At 48.9% G+C, this 22151-nt stretch overlaps 2 protein-coding genes across 31 annotated transcripts in view; both read left to right on the top strand.

Moving 5' to 3' along the window:
* Window positions 1–22151, top strand: part of LOC129830734 (CLIP-associating protein 2-like) — a 125698-nt gene that overhangs the window by 73063 nt on the left and 30484 nt on the right. For 8 of the 29 annotated variants that reach the window (XM_055893387.1, XM_055893391.1, XM_055893384.1 and 5 more), the window contains 13 exons: window positions 1176–1253; window positions 2546–2713; window positions 3718–3758; window positions 4029–4178; window positions 5242–5265; window positions 9074–9172; window positions 9409–9435; window positions 11371–11397; window positions 13113–13277; window positions 14907–14951; window positions 18511–18618; window positions 20654–20716; window positions 21825–21928. In XM_055893387.1, coding sequence (XP_055749362.1) covers window positions 1176–1253; window positions 2546–2713; window positions 3718–3758; window positions 4029–4178; window positions 5242–5265; window positions 9074–9172; window positions 9409–9435; window positions 11371–11397; window positions 13113–13277; window positions 14907–14951; window positions 18511–18618; window positions 20654–20716; window positions 21825–21928 — 1099 coding nt within the window. Of the gene's footprint in view, window positions 1–1175; window positions 1254–2545; window positions 2714–3717; window positions 3759–4028; window positions 4179–5241; window positions 5266–8812; window positions 8831–9073; window positions 9173–9408; window positions 9436–11370; window positions 11398–13112; window positions 13278–14906; window positions 14952–18510; window positions 18619–20653; window positions 20717–21824; window positions 21929–22151 lie in introns of all 29 variants that reach the window. The other 21 variants (XM_055893389.1, XM_055893409.1, XM_055893408.1 and 18 more) reach the window with 12 other exon arrangements.
* On the top strand, window positions 14959–18481 carry LOC129830735 (uncharacterized). 2 transcript variants are annotated; one of them, XM_055893417.1, is made up of 3 exons: window positions 14959–15068; window positions 15139–15398; window positions 15615–18481. In XM_055893417.1, exons 1-3 carry the CDS (start codon window positions 15021–15023, stop codon window positions 16471–16473), a joined length of 1167 nt encoding a protein of 388 aa, XP_055749392.1. In that variant the 5' UTR covers window positions 14959–15020; the 3' UTR covers window positions 16474–18481. The 2 variants fall into 2 exon arrangements, with proteins under 2 accessions (XP_055749392.1, XP_055749391.1); XM_055893416.1 differs by having other exon boundaries at window positions 14959–15398.

The raw sequence follows: 22151 nt of genomic DNA, 5'->3' as shown, positions 1-22151 counted from the left end.
TCAAAGGAGGCAATAGACAGATGGGTCAGGGGAGAAAGAGAGAATGTCCACTTGGGAGAGATGAGGATCCCGGTGCCACCACCCCGCTGACCAGAAGCTCTCGGGGTGTGCGAGAACACGTGGGCAGACGAGGAGAGAGCAGTAGGAGTAGCAGTGTTATCTGTGGTGATCCATGTTTCCGTCAGTGCCAAGAAGTCGAGGGACTGGAGGGAAGCCTAGGCTGAGATGAACTCTGCCTTGTTGGCCGCAGATCGGCAGTTCCAGAGGCTGCCGGAGACCTGGAACTCCACGTGGGTCGTGCGCGCTGGGACCACCAGGTTAGAGTGGCCGCGGCCACGCGGTGTGAAGCGTTTGTATGGTCTGTGCAGAGAGGAGAGAACAGGGATAGACAGACACATAGTTGACAGGCTACAGAAGAGGCTACGCTAATGCAAAGGAGATTGGAATGACAAGTGGACTACACGTCTCGAATGTTCAGAAAGTTAAGCTTTACGTTGCAAAAATCTTATTGACTAAAATGATTCAAATGATACAGTACTGCTGACTGGTGAAGTAGGCTAGCTAGCAGTGGCTGCGTTGTTGACTTTGTTTGAAAGTGTAGCTGGCTAGGTAACCTCGATAGCTGGCTAGGTAAACTCGATAATTACTCTAAACTACACAATTATCTTAGATACAAAGACAGCAAAGACAACTATGACCAAGGGTCAATAACCAATAACCAAGGGTCAAAATAACTGCACAATGGACAATAACAAGAAGCTTACAGTAGAGTACATGTGCACGTTGATTGGTCGTCAGACACTCTCCCTCAACTTATGGCAGGCAGCAATGTAGTGCGCTGCCAACCCACAGCTCTCTGCGTCCTCCCCCAAAAGGACGGGTAGCCTACTCTCATCAGTGAGGTCTTTGAAACCTTGAATAAGGGTTTCAAATTTGGGGAAATGACACTCTCCAATTGTTTTATATTTTTGACATTTAGTCAGGAAATACAGCTCCGTATCAGGTTCTGCTGTTGTGCAGTGGTTGCACAGCCTTTCCTCTACAGGGAGCCAGGTTTTCCTGTGTCTACCCTTCTCCATGGCAAGGCTGTGCTCACTGAGCCTGTACTTTGTCAAGGTTTTTCTAAGGTTTTGATCAGTAACCACGGTCTAACAGTTTGTCTCGCTGTCTCTCAGACATACAGCGGTGATGGTAGCCAGCATTAAGAAGGGAATCGCAGATGCCGACGCAGAGGCCAGGGTAGAGGCCCGCAAGTAAGGATACACACACTCTCAGCATTACACACACACACACACACACACACACACACACACACACACACACACACACACAGTATTACAAACACACACACACACACACACACACACACACACTCTCAGCATTACACACACACACACACACACACACACACACACACACACACACACACACACACACACACACACACACACACACACACACACACACACACTCTCAGCATTACACACACACACACACACACACTCTCAGCATTACACACACACACACACACACACACACACACACACTCGGCATTACACACACACACTCGGCATTACACACACACACTCGGCATTACACACACACACACTCGGCATTACACACACACACACCCTCGGCATTACACACACACACACACTCGGCATTACACACACACACACACTCGGCATTACACACACACACACACACACACACACACTCACTCGGCATTACACACACACACGCACTCGGCATTACACCACACACACACACACACACACACACACACACACACACACACACACACACACACACACACACACACTCTCAGCATTACACACACACACACACACACACTCTCAGCATTACACACACACACACACACACACACACACACACACACACACACACACACACACACACACACACACACACACACACTCTCAGCATTACACACACACACACACACACACACACACACACACACACACACACACACACACACACACACACACACACACACACACACACACACTCGGCATTACACACACACACTCGGCATTACACACACACACTCGGCATTACACACACACACTCGGCATTACACACACACACACTCGGCATTACACACACACACACTCGGCATTACACACACACACACTCGGCATTACACACACACACTCGGCATTACACACACACACACACTCGGCATTACACACACACACACACACACACACACTCGGCATTACACACACACACACACACACACACACACACACACACACACACACACACACACACGGCATTACACACACACACTCGGCATTACACACACACACTCGGCATTACACACACACACTCGGCATTACACACACACACTCGGCATTACACACACACACTCGGCATTACACACACACACTCGGCATTACACACACACACACACACTTCCGCATTACACAGACACACTCAGCATTACACACACACACACATTTTCCTACAGACATACTCACACATTATTTCTCTCTCTCTCCTTCCTCCCCTCTCTCAGGGCTTACTGGGGTCTTAGGAACCATCTCCCGGGGGAGGCGGACTCTCTGTTCAACTCGTTAGAACCGTCCTATCAGAAGAGCCTCCAATCATCTCTCAAGAGTTCTGGGAGCGTGACGTCTCTTCCTCAGAGCGACCGCTCCTCTTCCTCATCACAGGAGAGCCTTAAGTAATGACCCCTGACCTTTAATTATATATTTTTGAGAGGAGGGGCTCAGAGGTACCCGGAAAGTAATATTCTGCTCTCTCGCCCTTTCCTTCTCTCCTCTCTCTGCTCTCTCTCTCTGATCTCTCTCTCCTCGCTCTGCTCTCTCTTTCTGCTCTCTCCTCTCTCTGCTCTCTCCTCTCTCTCTGATCTCTCTCTCCCTCCTCGCTCTGCTCTCCCTCCTCCTCGCTCTGCTCTCCCTCCTCGCTCTGCTCTCCCTCCTCGCTCTGCTCTCCCTCCTCGCTCTGCTCTCCCTCCTCGCTCTGCTCTCCCTCCTCTCTCTGCTCTCTCCTCTCTCTCTCTGATCTCTCTCTCCCTCCTCGCTCTGCTCTCTCCTCGCTCTGCTCTCCCTCCTCGCTCTGCTCTCCCTCCTCGCTCTGCTCTCCCTCCTCGCTCTGCTCTCCCTCCTCGCTCTGCTCTCCCTCCTCGCTCTGCTCTCTCTCCTCGCTCTGCTCTCCCTCCTCGCTCTGCTCTCCCTCCTCTCTCTGCTCTCTCCTCTCTCTCTCTGATCTCTCTCTCCCTCCTCGCTCTGCTCTCTCTCCTCGCTCTGCTCTCCCTCCTCGCTCTGCTCTCCCTCCTCTCTCTGCTCTCTCCTCTCTCTCTCTGATCTCTCTCTCCCTCCTCGCTCTGCTCTCTCCTCGCTCTGCTCTCCCTCCTCGCTCTGCTCTCCCTCCTCGCTCTGCTCTCCCTCCTCGCTCTGCTCTCCCTCCTCGCTCTGCTCTCCCTCCTCGCTCTGCTCTCTCTCCTCGCTCTGCTCTCCCTCCTCGCTCTGCTCTCCCTCCTCGCTCTGCTCTCCCTCCTCGCTCTGCTCTCTCTCCTCGCTCTGCTCTCTCTCCTCGCTCTGCTTTCTCTTCTCTCTTTGCTCTCTCCTCGCTCTGCTCTCTCTTCTCTCTCTGCTCTCCCTCCTCGCTCTGCTCCCTCCTCGCTCTGCTCTCTCCTCGCTCTGTTCTCTCTCCTCTCTTTCCCAGTCGTCCTCTGTCATCTAAATGGTCAGCTGCTCCTGGAAGAGGTGAGACACACACACACACACACACACACACACACACACACACACACACACTACCTCTCCGGTATTGATGACATGATTTTGTGGCGTGTACGTTATTTGTTTGTGTTTTATTATATACAGTACATTCAGAAAGTATCCAGACCCCTTCATTTTCCCACATACTTTCAGGAATCCACTGTTATGTGCCAGCAAGTGATTGTATAGTACGTGGTGATGAGTTTTGTGCATGTGTCTGTGTGTATATATATATATCCTCCCTTCCCCTCCCAGTCCCGGCGGGTCATAAGGGCGGGGCGTCGCCGGGCTCCCTACAGCGTTCCCGTAGCGATGTAGATGTTAATGCGGCAACGGTTGCTAAGCAGCGGCACGTCGGGCAGGTGGGGCCAGTGAGACTGACCCCCGGCTCCTACTCCTCATTGGGTAAGGAAGCTGTCAATCAAACCAGACAGCCAACCAATCAGACAGGCAGTTTAGACATGAGTCTGAGTGACAGACAGCTGACTGATATAGTCTATCAAATAATCAATCACCCGGGCGTGCACACGCACACACAGACAGACAGGTATGGTGCTGTATGTTAAAATGATTTCCTAGTGCCTTCAGGACCTGGGCTGAACATCTCTCTGAATATACTTCCTGCCTCTCTCGTCTCCCATGTTTGTCTGAGCGTGGCTTTGTGTGTGCTACCTTGCCTGTATGTGTGTTGTATGGCTGTGTTTGTCTGAGCGTGGCTCTGTGTGCTTGCTGCCTGTATGTGTGTTGTATGGCTGTGTTTGTCTGAGCGTGGCTCTGTGTGCTTGCTGCCTGTATGTGTGTTGTATGGCTGTGTTTGTCTTAGCGTGGCTCTGTGTGCTTGCTGCCTGTATGTGTGTTGTATGCCTGTGTTTGTGTAGATATGTGCTGTCAGTGTGTATTTGTTAGGCACGTTAGTAGTTCCGCATGATTCACTGTTTGGACTATGTTCTGTTACTAACATATACACTATACCTCTTTCACTCTCTGCATCTCTCTTTCACTCTCTCACTTTCTGCATCTCTTTCACTCTCTCTCTCACTCTCTGCATCTCTCTTTCACTCTCTCTCACTCTCTGCATCTCTTTCACTCTCTGCATCTCTTTCACTCTCTGCATCTCTTTCACTCTCTGCATCTCTCTTTCACTCTCTGCATCTCTTTCACTCTCTGCATCTCTCTTTCACTCTCTGCATCTCTCTTTCACTCTCTCGCTCTGCATCTCTTTCACTCTCTGCATCTCTCTTTCACTCTCTCTCACTCTCTGCATCTCTTTCACTCTCTGCATCTCTTTCACTCTCTGCATCTCTCTTTCACTCTCTGCATCTCTCTTTCACTCTCTCGCTCTGCATCTCTTTCACTCTCTCACTCTCTGCATCTCTTTCACTGTCTTTCACTCTCTGCATCTCTCTCTCTGCATCTCTCTCTCTCTCTCTCTTCTCTCTCTCTCTCTTCTCTCTCTTTCACACTAAAGATGATGCCTCAGATAAAACAGATGGTAAGATCAACTTCTCCTTCACTCCCCCGCTCAAAAACACGCTTTTTTTCTTCATGTTTTTAATTCCTCACTTCCTCCTTCCTGTGTATTCTGGGAGTGGCCCTGGACAGGGAAAGAGTTAACTCTGTAACCCCAGCCAATCTGTAACCATGGTGTCTTCTGCTGTTCCTCTGCTGTTCCTCACATTATCTCATATTCCAGTTTGGTCTTCTGTACCAACATTTTTTAAATATATGTTTTTCTTTAGATGAAAGCAGAGCTACAAAATGGTATCTCATACACTGAATTTGAGGAACAATGGGGAAAGTAATTCTGCTTTCAAAGATTAACTTGTAACCACACTTTTGAGAAAATGGCTTTTGAACATTTTGGTCCACCTTCTAGAGAGCTCTTCTTTGTCTACACCCATTTAGGGTGGTTCACACCCTCTTCAGCCTTATTCCCAGTACGCTTGTGTACTAAACAACCAAAGGTCTATACTACCGTCTATACTACGGTCTACGGTCTATACTACGGTCTATACTACGGTTTACAGTCTATACTACAGTTTACGGTCTATACTACGGTCTATACTACGGTCTACGGTCTATACTACGGTCTATACTACGGTTTACAGTCTATACTACAGTTTACGGTCTATACTACGGTCTATACTACGGTTTACGGTCTATACTACGGTTTACGGTCTATACTATGGTCTACGGTCTATACTACGGTCTATACTACGGTCTACGGTCTATACTACGGTCTATACTACGGTTTACGGTCTATACTACGGTTTACGGTCTATACTACGGTCTCTACTACGGTTTACGGTCTATACTACGGTCTACGGTCTATACTACGGTCTATACTACGGTCTACGGTCTATACTACGGTTTACGGTCTATACTACGGTCTACGGTCTATACTACGGTTTACGGTCTATACTACGGTTTACGGTCTATACTACGGTTTACGGTCTATACTACGGTTTACGTTCTATACTACGGTTTACGGTCTATACTACGGTCTACACTACGGTCTATACTACGGTTTACGGCCTATACTACGGTTTACGTTCTATACTACGGTTTACGGTCTATACTACGGTCTACACTACGGTTTACGGTCTATACTACGGTTTACGGTCTATACTACGGTTTACGGTCTATACTACGGTTTACGGTCTATACTACGTCTTTCGGCATGTCTGTAGACACTTGTCGCAGTGACATCATGAACATTCTATTGTCGTACAACATCAAACTTGTTGTTTGTCATTATGAACAATTTTCTAAACCAAAAACTACAGGCTGCAGGACATCAGCAGCCTGGTGGTCCAAAATGGCATAACTGGTGTATTTTAGCACCAATAATCTCATCCGTTTAAAAATGAATTTAGTAAATGTCAATGTAACAAACCAGGAAACTAAAGAAACTTTCTAAACAATGTTTTGGTTTGTTTCTAGCTTGTTAGCTAACCTTAAGCTAGCTGGCTAACCTTAAGCTAGCTGGCTAACCTTAAGCTAGCTGGCTAACCTTAACCTAGCTGGCTAACCTCAGGTTAGCTGGCTAGGCAGTTCAAATAATGACCATATCATATAGCTGACGACGTCTTCACTTCAGCTAATTTGTATTCAATATTACAGTGAAATAAACTCACAACAAGATCATTATTTACAAGTTAATTGCGAGCTATAGTAATTACAGAAAATAACTTGTGATTGTGACTAAATAAAAGCAGAACATTCTTCTGGAGAATTTTAGAACTTGGACACTGTCTCGTTGACCTAACGTTATATCTTAATTTGACTTTGGTGCAGGTCATGTTATTAAAGTGACTATGCCTAGATGATACCAACTGAGAGTAGCAGCGGTGTAAAAGAGGGAGGGGGCAATGCAAATAGTCTGGGTAGCCATTTGATTAGATTTTCAGGAGTCTTATGGCTTGGGGGTAGACTTGGCGCTCCGGTACCGCTTGCCGTGCGGTAGCAGAGAGAACAGTATATGACTAGGGTGGCTGGAGTCTTTGACAATATTTAGGGCCTTCTACTAACACCGCCTGGTATAGAGGTCCAGGATGGCAGGAAGCTTTGCCCCAGTGATGTACTGGGCCGTCCGCACTACCCTCTGTAGTGCCTTGCGGCCGGAGGCCGAGAAGGTGCCATGCCAGGCAGTGATGCAACCAGTCAGGATTCTCTCGATGGTGCAGCTGTAGAACCTTTTGAGGATCTGAGGACCCATGCCAAATCTTTTCAGTCTCCTGAGGGGGAATAGGTTTTGTTGTGCCCTCTTCACTTGGTGTGCTTGGACCATATTAGTTTGTTGGTGATGTGGACACTAAGAAACTTGAAGCTCTCAACCTGCTCCACTGCAGCCCGTCGATGAGAATGGGGACGTGTTCGGTCCTCTTTTTCCTGTTGTCCACAATCATCTCCTTTGACTTGATCACGTTGAGGGATCGGCTGCAGGTAGCATTAATTATAATCCACATTTCCAGTTCCTGCAGGATGATTTTCCGGCTGTAGCAAACTACTGTTGGTTCAATATTAGCTAGCTCGCTAACATTAGGCTACAACTAGCAATGCAAATGGCTCTGAGATCCGAATAATATTACTACACAGATCATACACATAACGCTAGCTAGCTAGCTAACAGAAAAATACTTTCTGACAAAATTAGAAACTTATCATATCTGAAAATGTAGCTAGCTACTCTCTTACCCGTTGATGAACGCTTCTCCCTCTCTGTCACGGAGGCCATTGTTGCCCCTTAGTTTGAAGATGTAATCCGGAGACAGGTGTTCTATACAACAGCCTTCTGTGTGTTCTCTTTTCAACTCCCTCCGCAAATTTTCAATCAAACACCAGAATCATCTCCTTATCTGTCTTACTCTGCTTCCACCGGATATTCTACTGATTTCAGAACTCAGGCCTCCAGAACGTGGAGAGCATTGTCAACACTAATGCAGTTCTTTGTGATATCTTGAAAAATAGCTGAGTTTTAAAGGGATTACCTACACATACTGATCAGCTCATGTTATAGACGGAAGCGTTTTACATGGCTGACCAATCCCAACTCATCTCTAGGCATGTCCAGACCATCCATTATTTCAGCCAATCATGGCTAGCGGGAAGGTTCCTGGCTTTTTCCGTGGCTAAACCAACTAAGTTCATAATTGTAACAATTTTATTCATATTTACACAAGTTTGTTGTTTAGGCACATGAACATGTTCCAGAAGGCATTTCTGCAAAAAAAATAATAATAATAATGTAATCAAAAATAAATGTTTACGTTCAAATACCTCTCCTGTGAAGTAGTGACGTACGACACACGTCTTGTTTCATGAAATAATTCACAAATTCCACCTCGTATCTGGAACTAGAGCGTATGAAATAAGGAAAGAGAATCCCAAAGTTCTGATTTAATGTTGTTATAAGTAAAAGTCAGATATTATTTGGGTATTTTAGTCAGCCTAACTAAATCATTTTACATGATCTTTGACCTCTGACACAACCCCCCCCCCCCCCCCCCCCCCCTCTTCCTCTCTGTGTCTGACTGTAGGGGTCAGGTCAGTCAATGGTAAGACAATAGTACTTACTGTAGGTCTAGACTGTAAGACAAGTTATTGTTTAGACTAGTTAGGTATGTACGTGTATATAGACTAGTATTCTGCAGTAGTGCTTCTCTTACCTTCGCTAAACTAGTGCTTATTGCTTCGTAGTGGAGGGTGGTGGGCTCTGTTCTATTCAGAAAGTGTGAGAAGAAGAGAGTGTGTGTGTGTCCAGTCAGTGTCCGGTCTAACAGTATGACCTGTGACCTCAGGTCGTCTGAGGACCAAGCAGCCTCTCACCACGGCAACCAGCGTCAGCCAGGTGGACTCCCGGGGACGCAGCCGCACCAAGATGGTGTCCCAGTCACAACGTAAGGAGAAACACACACATACCTTAAACACGTATACACACACACACGTTCACACAGCTTTTGAGCCTCAAATGAATACCACGTCCCTCACACAGTGTTCCACTGCTGTGGATGTATAAGTGTATTTGAGTGTGTGTTTGCGCGCGATAAGTTCTTCACGCTCTTGCTGTAGTCGCTGCTGGTATCCCTCACAGTGACAGTAAGCTCCTGCACATGTCTTTTCTTATACCTCTTAGGTTCCTACGAATCAGATTGCACACCAGGTATTGTGTGTGTGTGTGTGTGTGTGTGTGCGTGCGTGCGTGCGTGCGTGCGTGCGTGCGTGCGTGTTGGTTAAACGGACCCATTATGTTGCTCTCATGGTCACTGTTGTTTCTGTGAGACGGGGTGTGTTCTCTGCATGCTCTGTTGTCTCACCACTGAGTGTTTTGTTGTTGGTGTGAAGAGTCCAGGTCTGCCAATAGTAATACCAAAACATGACAAAATACAGCAGGAGCTAGCTAACTCACTCTGCACCAGGAGGAGCTAGCTAACTCACTCTGCACCAGGACGAGCTAACTCACTCTGCACCAGGAGGAGCTATCTAACTCACTATGCACCAGGAGGAGCTAGCTAACTCACTCTGCCCCAGGAGGAGCTAGCTAACTCACTCTGCACCAGGAGGAGCTAGCTAACTTACTCTGCACCAGGAGGAGCTAGCTAACTCACTCTGCACCAGGAGGAGCTAGCTAACTCACTCTGCACCAGGACGAGCTAACTCACTCTGCACCAGGAGGAGCTAGCTAACTCACTCTGGCCCAGGAGGAGCGAGCTAACTCACTCTGCACCAGGAGGAGCGAGCTAACTCACTCTGCACCAGGAGGAGCGAGCTAACTCACTCTGCACCAGGAGGAGCGAGCTAACTCACTCTGCACCAGGAGGAGCTAGCTAACTCACTCTGCACCAGGAGGAGCGAGCTAACTCACTCTGCACCAGGAGGAGCGAGCTAACTCACGCTGCACCAGGAGGAGCTAACTAACTCACGCTGCACCAGGAGGAGCTAACTAACTCACTCTGCACCAGGAGGAGCTAGCTAACTCACGCACTCTGCACCAGGGGGCGCTAGCGAACTCACGCACCAGGAGGCGCTAACTTGCTATCTCTGCACCAGGAGGCGCTAACTTGCTATCTCTGCACCAGGAGGCGCTAACTTGCTATCTCTGCACCAGGAGGCGCTAACTCGCTATCTCTGCACCAGGAGGCGCTAACTCGCTATCTCTGCACCAGGAGGCGCTAACTCGCTATCTCTGCACCAGGAGGCGCTAACTTGCTATCTCTGCACCAGGAGGCGCTAACTCGCTATCTCTGCACCAGGAGGCGCTAATTTGCTATCTCTGCACCAGGAGGCGCTAATTTGCTATCTCTGCACCAGGAGGCGCTAACTCGCTATCTCTGCACCAGGAGGCGCTAACTCGCTATCTCTGCACCAGGAGGCGCTAACTCGCTATCTCTGCACCAGGAGGCGCTAACTCGCTGTCTCTGCACCAGGAGGCGCTAACTCGCTATCTCTGCACCAGGAGGCGCTAACTCGCTATCTCTGCACCAGGAGGCGCTAACTCGCTATCTCTGCACCAGGAGGCGCTAATTCTCAAGAAGTAGTGTGTGGACTCCCCCTGGCAGGAAAAAAATAAGAGATTCTAGGAACAAGAGATGAACATTGAGAAAATGAAGAATGGTGGGGAGATATCTTTGTGCTAGAGAGCTGTGCCGGGGCAGTTTTGGGCTGTGTGTGTTTGTGAGAGAGTGTGTTTTAGAGCATTTTTACTTTGAGGTGTTTTAATTTCTTCCATTGTGAAGCTGCTTTGCTTCGTCAGCGATACTGCTGTGTCACACACCGGCTACCCATCATGCAATGCTCTACCGTTCCTCCATCGAGCATCACAGCTGGTTCCGTGTGTGTCAGCCTTCAGTTTATTCAATATTTAATTGATACATTTATTTACGTGTTTGAATCGTGTTCATTGTCGCTCTCATTTTCTCGTCTAGGATCGCTCGGAATGCTCCCATGATGCTCTCTGTTCTAACGCCCATGGTGCTTTGTACTCTAACACCCGTAATCCATCTTGTTTAACTTCCTGTCCCCGCCTCTGCTCCCTTTCCAACCAATGGTCCTACGGCTCCTCCCCCCTATTTCCAATTCCTCCTCCTCATTGGTGCAGGATCTCAGTCTGCTACCATCGTTGGTGGTAAGAATCTAACGTCTACTACCTGTTACCCTCACCCCCTCTCTCACCCCTCACCCCCTCTCTCACCCTTCATCTGTTCTCACCCCCTCTCTCACCCTTCATTTGTTCTCACCCCCTCTCTCACCCTTCATTTGTTCTCACCCCCTCTCTCACCCATCATTTGTTCTCACCCTCCTCCCCCCTCATCCAAGCTGGTCACCTAAAGCTCCACCCCCTATCTGGCTGAAGCATGCTGGGACTTTTAGTTCAAACTAAAACATGGCTTTCTGCCTTCTTATGACTCCTTACTCTCTGAGCTGAGCACAGGCCTCCTTACTCTCTGAGCTTTGTCTACCTGTTAGGAGGGAAGGCAGGAGCTGAGGCCTTTGTCTACCTGTTAGGAGGGAAGGTGGGAGCTGAGGCCTGTGTCTACCTGTTAGGAGGGAGCTGAGGCCTGTGTCTACCTGTTAGGAGGGAGCTGAGGCCTGTGTCTACCTGTTAGGAGGGAAGGTGGGAGCTGAGGTCTGTGTCTACCTGTTAGGAGGGAGCTGAGGCCTGTGTCTACCTGTTAGGAGGGAGCTGAGGCCTGTGTCTACCTGTTAGGAGGGAGCTGAGGCCTGTGTCTACCTGTTAGGAGGGAGCTGAGGCCTGTGTCTACCTGTTAGGAGGGAGCTGAGGCCTGTGTCTACCTGTTAGGAGGGAGCTGAGGCCTGTGTCTACCTGTTAGGAGGGAGCTGAGGCCTGTGTCTACCTGTTAGGAGGGAGCTGAGGCCTGTGTCTACCTGTTAGGAGGGAGCTGAGGGGATAGACGCGGGAGATATAAGAGCGGGGAAGGGAGAGAGGGAGCGATGCATTGGTGATTCTGCAGGGGAGGTAGAATGCCATGTGACCATCATGCTCTGACAGAACAGACCATTCCGATCTGTGTATTCTAGTATGGTCTGTGTATTTTAGTATGGGTTGTGTATTCTGCGTGTGTGTATTCTAGTATGGTCTGTGTATTCTGCGTGTGTGTGTGTGTATTCTAGTATGGTCTGTGTATTCTGCGTGTGTGTGTTCTAGTATGGTCTGTGTAATCTGTGTGTTTGTGGTGAAATAGATTAATTTGATATGTTTCAGTTGTGTAGTAAAGAGGTTTTCTCACTCGTGTCACATGACCCTCTCTTTCCACACATTGCCCTTTCATACCTGTTCTCGTCTGTCTTTGAGTTAGGACATCACAAAACTAAAGCACGTGTAGATCTGTGTCAGGCACAAGGCATTATGGGCCGTGATATTTTGTACTCCATGTCATTATTTGGGAATAAGCAAACGACCCACCAAAGTGATGACAGTCCCAAGATGGCCGCCGAAGCTGGTCCCCTGAGTCTGGTTGAAAACAACTCCTAACCCTGGAATCAAAATTGATGAAGTTCCATGGAGTCCATTCATCATGTTCATACACACATCTAGTGCCTTCTGATCTGCGAACCAGACCTGGGTCAATAATACACTCAAATACTTTCAAAGACTTTAGTTACACTTGGGAATAATACTTCCAAAAGGTAAAAGCTCCCAAGCTAAATCAAGCGCACCTCGTACTTCTAAGTGTTTGACGTATGTGTTAAATTGATCCCAGATCTGATGCAGACATGGTGATGGTGCTAGGGGCTGTTGTTCCGTAGACAACAGGGTCTCATGACTGGTGTGTGTTCTGTGTTTGTAATTCTCCCCCCCCTCCCTCCCTGTCTCTCTAGCCGGCAGTCGGAGTGGTTCCCCGGGTCGCGTCCTGACCAGTACCGCTCTGAGTACGCTGGGTTCTGGAGCCCAGAGGGTCTTAGCTGGGTCCGGGGGGAGACGTAGCCGCATCCCACGCAGCCAGGGCTGCTCACGAGACTCCTCCCCTACACGCCTGTCTGTCGGTGAGTAGAGCACACACACCCGAAGCAGGTCCCCAAGCCGCCTCCTCTTCCTTATTCCACAGGATGTATTGATTTTTATCTTTGTTATTTCTAAACCAATAAAACAATCCGCTCCCCCATTGTCCTGCTTCTGTTTGTTCATGCTCACGTCTGATTGGCCCAGAGGCCCAGAGATTGACAGCTCTCTCTCTCACACACAGCGGTTCTGCGTGCATCTCACTCTGGCCTCCTACCTTTTCTCGTTGTCGTGACAACCTGATCAATCCCCACCAATCGCATGCTTCCCTTATTACCGCATGGTTTGTGATGATGTCACAGATCAGTCCGTTCGTTTCTCCCAACAACTTTGAAAGCAGGAACTCTTTTAAAGCTGACCTCTATTTTACTCCTTCTGTCTTTCTCCTCTCCTCCCTCTTTCTCCTCTCCTTCCTCTCCTCCCTCTGTCTTTCTCCTCACCTTCCTTTCCGCCCTCTTCCTTTCCTCTCTTTCTCCTCTCCTTCCTTTCTCCTCTCCTTCCTTTCTCCTCTCCTTCCTTTCTCCTCTCCTTCCTTTCTCCTCTCCTTCCTTTCCTCCCTCTTCCTTTCCTCCCTCTGTCTTTCTCCTCTCCTTCCTCTCGTTCTCCTCTCCTTCCTTTCCTCCCTCTTCCTTTCCTCTCTGTCTTTCTCCTCTCCTTCCTTTCCCCCCTCTCTTTCTCCTCTCCATCTCTTTCTCCTCACTCTTCCTTTCCTCCCTCTCTTTCTCCTCCATCTCTTTCTCCTCACTCTTCCTTTCCTGCCTCTCTTTCTCCTCTTCTTTCTCTCTTTCTCCTCTCTTTCTCCTCTCCTCCCTCTCTTTCTCCTCTTCTTTCTCTCTTTCTCCTCTGTCTTTCTCCTCTCCTTCCTCTTTCTCCTCTCCTTCCTCTCCTCCCTCTCTTTCTCCTCTTCTTTCTCTCTTTCTCCTCTGTCTTTCTCCTCTCCTTCTTCTTTCTCCTCTCCTTCCTTTCCTCCCTCTCTTTCTCCTCTCCTTCCTCTCTTTCTCCTCTCCTTCCTTTCCTCCCTCTCTTTCTCCTCTCCTTCATCTCTTTCTCCTCTCTTTCTCCTCTCCTTCATCTCTTTCTCCTCTCCTTCCTTTCCTCCCTGTCTTTCTTCTCGTTCTCCTCTCCTTCCTTTCCTCCCTCTTCCTTTCCTCTCTGTCTTTCTCCTCTCCTTCCTTTCCCCCCTCTCTTTCTCCTCTCCATCTCTTTCTCCTCACTCTTCCTTTCCTCCCTCTCTTTCTCCTCTCCATCTCTTTCTCCTCACTCTTCCTTTCCTGCCTCTCTTTCTCCTCTTCTTTCTCTCTTTCTCCTCTGTCTTTCTCCTCTCCTTCCTCTTTCTCCTCTCCTTCCTTTCCTCCCTCTCTTTCTCCTCTCCTTCCTCTCTTTCTCCTCTCCTTCCTTTCCTCCCTCTCTTTCTCCTCTCCTTCATCTATTTCTCCTCTCCTTCCTTTCCTCCCTGTCTTTTTCCTCTTTCTCCTCTCCTTCCTCTTTCTCCTCTCCTTCCTTTCCTCCCTTTTTCTCCTCTCCTTCCTTTCCTCCCTCTTTCTCCTCTCCTTCCTTTCCTCCCTCTTCCTTTCCTCCCTCCCTTTCTCTTCTCCTTCCTCTGTCATCTCTAGCTCCCTCCAGTGTTAGTTCCATCTACAAAGCAACGAGCAGAGGAGGTAAGAACTCTCCGACTCATCCCTCTAACAACTCCACCTCTGCATGCATCCCTCCACCCCTCCGTCTTCATGTCTCTCTATATACATCTGTCCATCCCTCCACCCCTCCATCTTCAGGTCTCTATATACATCTGTCCATCCCTCCACCCCTCCATCTATATACATCTGTCCATCCCTCCATCTTCAGGTCTCTCTATATACATCTGTCCACCCCTCCACCCCTCCATCTTCATGTCTCTCTATATACATCTGTCCATCCCTCCACCCCTCCATCTTCAGGTCTCTATATACATCTGTCCATCCCTCCACCCCTCCATCTATATACATCTGTCCATCCCTCCACCCCTCCATCTTCATGTCTCTATATACATCCCTCCATCTTCAGGTCTCTCTATATACATCTGTCCATCCCTCCACCCCTCCATCTTCAGGTCTCTCTATATACATCTGTCCATCCCTCCACCCCTCCATCTTCAGGTCTCTATATACATCTGTCCATCCCTCCACCCCTCCATCTATATACATCTGTCCATCCCTCCATCCCTCCATCTTCAGGTCTCTATATACATCTGTCCATCCCTCCACCCCTCCATCTTCAGGTCTCTATATACATCTGTCCATCCCTCCACCCCTCCATCTATATACATCTGTCCATCCCTCCACCCCTCCATCTTCATGTCTCTCTATATACATCTGTCCATCCCTCCACCCCTCCATCTTCAGGTCTCTATATACATCTGTCCATCCCTCCACCCCTCCATCTATATACATCTGTCCATCCCTCCACCCCTCCATCTATATACATCTGTCCATCCCTCCACCCCTCCATCTATATACATCTGTCCATCCCTCCACCCCTCCATCTATATACATCTGTCCATCCCTCCACCCCTCCATCTATATACATCTGTCCATCCCTCCATCTTCAGGTCTCTATATACATCTGTCCATCCCTCCACCCCTCCATCTTCAGGTCTCTATATACATCTGTCCATCCCTCCACCCCTCCATCTATATACATCTGTCCATCCCTCCACCCCTCCATCTTCATGTCTCTCTATATACATCTGTCCATCCCTCCACCCCTCCATCTTCATGTCTCTCTATATACATCTGTCCATCCCTCCATCTTCAGGTCTCTCTATATACATCTGTCCACCCCTCCACCCCTCCATCTTCAGGTCTCTCTATATACATCTGTCCATCCCTCCACCCCTCCATCTTCAGGTCTCTATATACATCTGTCCATCCCTCCACCCCTCCATCTATATACATCTGTCCATCCCTCCACCCCTCCATCTTCAGGTCTCTATATACATCTGTCCATCCCTCCACCCCTCCATCTATATACATCTGTCCATCCCTCCACCCCTCCATCTATATACATCTGTCCATCCCTCCACCCCTCCATCTTCATGTCTCTATATACACCCCTCCATCTTCAGGTCTCTCAATATACGTCCGTCCCTCCACCTCTCTCGCCAGCACTCTTATCTCAAAATACCAGAATCCTCCTCTCTAACCTCCGAACTCATGGCTGTGTGTCATGGCGATGGGTTGCCATGGTAATCGTGGTGACAATTTGCATTTTGCCACTAACCAATTGGCCACAGATGTGAATGTAACTTCATAGGATCGGTGAGGCTTCATTGGTTCCCCATTACGCTTCCTTATGCTGTGGTTAACTCTGATTGGAGCGTGGGTGCCGGCTCTGGCCAATGAACAGTCAGGATGAGCATGATGCTTGTTGGATAAAAACAGAGATCCTCCCCCCCTCACCTCCCTCTTTCATCTGCTTCCCATTTCCTCCTCGTGTGTGTGTGTGTGTGTGTGTGTGTGTGTGTGTGTGTGTGTGTGTGTGTGTGTGTGTGTGTGTGTGTGTGTGTGTGTGTGTGTGTGTGTGTGTGTGTGTGTGTGTGTGTGTGTGTGTGTGTGTGTGTGTGTGTGTGTGTGTGTGTGGTGTAAAATCAGCAGTAGGCTTGGGCAGTATCCAGATTTTCCTACCGGCAATGGACACACGGGGCACTATTTTCAAACCCCACTGACTGAGCCTCTGTAATCCCGAAAGGTTAAGAATGCTAACAAGTACTTGTAAAATCCCATAGCAAATGCTAACGAGCGCACTGTGAACGTCTCTGGCATAATCTATTTGCAGAACAGACATCCCAGCTCATAACGTTATACAAGTAACAAAAAATGCTACTCACAGTTTGCTGTACATAACAAATATTAGACAGCAGAGCTCTTGATTCTCTGCTGTTACCAAGAGAAGCTTGATTTGCCAAGAAGCCAACCTAGCTACTAAATTAGCAAAACTATTGCACAACTGCAGAGCATTTGGCTCATTGTAGACAGTTGACTGAATAGTTCTAAGATATCTAGCTGGCTAACATTTTAGTTGTGATTTCTATACTGTAACTAGATCACATGCTGCGCAACAGTAAGTGACTCACAAGGCTCCGGTCTCTCGTTGTGTGATTGTGAACAAACACCACGTGACTAGCGACTAGTGACTAGCGACTAGCGATTAGCGACTAGTAACTAGCGGTAATCTTCATAATGTGACGGGTGAAATTAACGTGATCGGTTTTATCTCCGAACATATCGTACAAGTTTACTGCAGGTATTTACTTTTAAAGTAGCTACAAATACTCAAATGTATGAAAATAAAAACATCAAATAAATAGTTTTGATGCTATTTGGAAAAACTATCCGGTGGCTATTTCTAACTAGCCGGTATACTGCCCAAGCCGAGGGTGAAATCATGTCATTTCAGAGCCCAGCAGTCCTGTGCTCTCTAGGGCTGTGTCTCAACAGTCTACTGTGGCTTTCTCTGTAACACCCTGCATACTATTGAGACTCACCCATGGAGCCAGAAGAGCTGTGCACTTATTCAGTCCTGTCTATCAGTGTCACTTTTATGTCTCTTATCTGTCTCTTTCTTGCTCTCTCTCCTCCTTTCTCTCTCTCGCTCTCGCTCTCGCTCTCGCTCTCGCTCTCGCGCTCTCGTGCTCTCTCGCTCTCTCGCTCTCGCGCTCTCTCGCTCTCGCGCTCTCTCGCTCTCGCGCTCTCTCGCGCTCTCTCGCGCTCTCTCGCTCTCGCGCTCTCTCGCTCTCTCGCTCTCTCGCTCTCTCGCTCTCTCCTCCCCTCTCTCTCCCTTTCTCTCTCTCGCTCTCTCTCTCTCTTTCTCTCCCTTTCTCTCTCTCTCTCTCTCTCTCTCTTTCTCTCCCTTTCTCTCTCTCTCTCTCTCTCTCTCTCTCTCTCTCTCTCTCTCTCTCTCTCCTCCTCTCTTTCTCTCTCTCTCTCTCTCTCTCTCCTCCCCTCTCTCTCTCTCTCTCTCTCCTCCCCTCTATCTCTCTCTCTCTCTCTCCTCCCCTCTATCTCTCTCCTCTCTCTCTCCTCCCCTCTATCTCTCTCTCTCTCTCTCTCTCTCTCTCTGTTTATTTGTTCTATCTCTCTTTCCCTTTCTCATTTGTCCTCTCTGTCTCTGTCTCTCTTTCTGCTTCCCTCACCCTCTTGTCTTCCCCCCCCCCCCCGGTACATTAACATGGTACTACAGCTCGGGGAAGTCGTATTCCTCGGCCCAGTATGAGTCAGGGCTGCAGTAGGGAGGCCAGCAGAGAGAGCAGCAGAGACACCAGCCCTGTGCGTTCCTTTACACCTCTGGGTGAGTAACACACACACACACACACACACACATCATCTACACACACATCATCTACACCATGTAGTCACACACACACACACACACACACACACACACACACACACACACACACACACACACACACACACACACACCATCTACACCATGTAGTATCACACACACCATGTAGTATCTCACACACACACACACACCATCTACACCATCTACACCATGTAGTATCACACACACCATGTATTATCTCACACACACACACACACACACACACACACACACACACACACACACACACACACACACACACCATCTACACCATGTAGTATCACACACACACACACACACACACACACACACACACACACACACACCATCTACACCATGTAGTATCACACACACACACACACACACACACACACACACACACACACACCATCTACACCATGTAGTATCACACACACACACACACACACACACACACACACACACACACACACACACACACACACACACCATCTACACCATCTACACTATGTAGTATCTCACACACACACACACACACACACACACACACACACACACACACCATCTACACCATCTACACCATGTAGTATCACACACACACACACACACACATCATCTACACTATGTAGTATCACACACACACATCATCTACATCATGTAGTCACACACACACACCATGTAGTATCTCACACACACACACACACACACACACACACACACACACACACACACACACACACACACACACACACATCATCCACACCATGTAGTATCACACACACACACACACACATCGTTATGTCGTTATCTACACACATCTACACCATTGTTATTACACTGTAGAGGCTTTGGAGGTCGTTATTACACTGTAGAGGCTTTGGAGGTCGTTATTACACTGTAGAGGCTTTGGAGGTCGTTATTACACTGTAGAGGCTTTGGAGGTCGTTATTACACCGTAGAGGCTTTGGAGGTCGTTATTACACTGTAGAGGCTTTGGAGGTCGTTATTACACTGTAGAGGCTTTGGAGGTCGTTATTACACTGTGGAGGCTTTGGAGGTCGTTATTACACTGTGGAGGCTGTGGAGGTCGTTATTACACTGTGGAGGCTGTGGAGGTCGTTATTACACTGTAGAGGCTGTGGAGGTCGTTATTACACCGTAGAGGCTTTGGAGGTCGTTATTACACCGTAGAGGCTTTGGAGGTCGTTATTACACCGTAGAGGCTTTGGAGGTCGTTATTACACCGTGGAGGCTGTGGAGGTCGTTATTACACTGTGGAGGCTGTGGAGGTCGTTATTACACTGTAGAGGCTGTGGAGGTCGTTATTACACTGTAGAGGCTGTGGAGGTCGTTATTACACTGTAGAGGCTGTGGAGGTCGTTATTACACTGTAGAGGCTGTGGAGGTCGTTATTACACTGTAGAGGCTGTGGAGGTCGTTATTACACTGTAGAGGCTGTGGAGGTCGTTATTACACTGTAGAGGCTGTGGAGGTCGTTATTACACTGTAGAGGCTGTGGAGGTCGTTATTACACTGTAGAGGCTGTGGAGGTCGTTATTACACTGTAGAGGCTGTGGAGGTCGTTATTACACTGTAGATTGCTTACCCAGACCAGCAGTGCAGGGAGCATGCCTGAACTCTAAGGTAGATTTTTCCCAGCTGTTTAGACTACCTGGGCTAGCTGATGGAATACTGTCAGCCGATGTAGGGAAGTAGAACTCTTAGAGGGCTACTAACCTCTCTCTCACACACACACACACACACACACACACACACACACACACACACACACTGACATGTTGCTGCATGGTTCTGGGTCTCACTTTCTCTCACGTTTTCTTTCACACTCACTTTCTCACATAGTGTGAGTTCTAACAGTGGGTAGGGGTGGTGTTTCTACGTGTGTGTTTCTACGTGTGTGTGTTTCTACGTGTGTGTGTGTGTGTTTCTACGTGTGTGTGTGTTTGTGTGTGTGTGTGTTTCTACGTGTGTGTGTGTGTGTCGTTGATGGTTGCAGCTTCGCGCCACTACTCTCGCTCCACCGGAGCTCTCCACACCGCGGACGCTTTAGGGGCCGCAGGTGAACGATGAGTACCTCTATCCTCTCTCTCTCTCTCTCTCTCTCTCCATCTTTTTGATTCCTTCTCTTTTCTGTTCTCTAGATCTTCTCGTTATTTTTCTTTCTTTGTTCTCCGTCATCGCCTCTTCCTGGACCTTCAGCTTCCGCCACCCCGTTCAGTTGCCGCGACAACCATTTTGTCTCCATTCCGACGATGCATTTGTAGCTGTCTCTTCCCTCGCTCATCGATTTTCCTGATTTTTACCCCCATCGACACGGACATGCCCCCGCCTCCCATCGACACGGACATGCCCCCGCCTCCCATCGACACGGACATGCCCCCGCCTCCCATCGACACGGACATGCCCCCGCCTCCCATCGACACGGACATGCCCCCGCCTCCCATCGACACGGACATGCCCCCGCCTCCCATCGACACGGATATGCCCCCGCCTCCCATCGACACGGACATGCCCCCGCCTCCCATCGACACGGACATGCCCCCGCCTCCCATCGACACGGACATGCCCCCGCCTCCCATCGACACGGACATGCCCCCGCCTCCCATCGACACGGACATGCCCCCGCCTCCCATCGACACGGACATGCCCCCGCCTCCCATCGACACGGACATGCCCCCGCCTCCCATCGACACGGACATGCCCCCGCCTCCCATCGACACGGACATGCCCCCGCCTCCCATCGACACGGACATGCCCCCGCACAGTGTCCTCCATGTATGTTTGTTTGTTTGTTTACTCCCATCGTGCTTTGCATGGAAGGTCACAGTTCTTGGGGTTAAGGTTCATTTGGTTATTTATTCACCATACCATCTAGCTGGGGGGGTGGGGGGGGGTGTGTATGTGATCGGGGAGGTTGGAGGGGGGAGGTCGGTGGGGGGGTGGATGAGGTGGGAGAGAATGGGTGAGGGAGGGAGGGAAGAGGTTGGTGGGGGTGGGTGAGGTCGGGGGGGTGGATGAGGAGGTGGGAGAGAATGGGTAAGGGAGGGAGGGAGGGAGGGAGGGATGAGGTAAGAGGGGGTAAGGGTAGGAAGAAAGTTGTTGGGTGACGCTGGAAGGGCTTGTGTGTTTGACTGCATCTATAACGTGTGTCTCTCTCCTCCCTCCAGGGTCAGGGTACAGTATCAGTCAATCCAGTCATCTGTCATCGTCTGTCAGCACCATGAGAGTCCTCACAGGATCTGATATAGAGGAGGCCCTCGCTGACGCCCTGGTACACACACACACACTAACTCAAGATGGTATTCAAAGCCGGGGTCACGACCCCTAGTGAAGTTATTTACATTTTAATAACCTAGATGAAAATGTAATGAATTGGAGGTTATTTGTTGATGTAAAAATGGAAATGTACAGATTTTAAGGTAGAGATTTGGGCTGTGGTGGAAAAACATGGGGTCCCTGTTGAAAAGGTCTGAATACCAATGTACTTACTGTTG

Source organism: Salvelinus fontinalis, chromosome 32 (assembly GCF_029448725.1).
Source record: "Salvelinus fontinalis isolate EN_2023a chromosome 32, ASM2944872v1, whole genome shotgun sequence".
NCBI lineage: Eukaryota > Metazoa > Chordata > Actinopteri > Salmoniformes > Salmonidae > Salvelinus > Salvelinus fontinalis.
Note: the sequence above shows the minus strand (reverse complement) of the source record. Positions and strands in the feature narration are given on the sequence as shown.

Excerpts from the sequence above, each read along its gene's own strand:
- LOC129830735 (XM_055893416.1), top strand. The coding sequence starts at position 14,995 with ATGCATCCCTCCACCCCTCCGTCTTCATGTCTCTCTATATACATCTGT. Across the intron at positions 15,399-15,614 it reads TCAGGTCTCTCTATATACAT|CCCTCCATCTTCATGTCTCT; the intron begins CTGTCCATCCCT and ends CCATCCCTCCAC.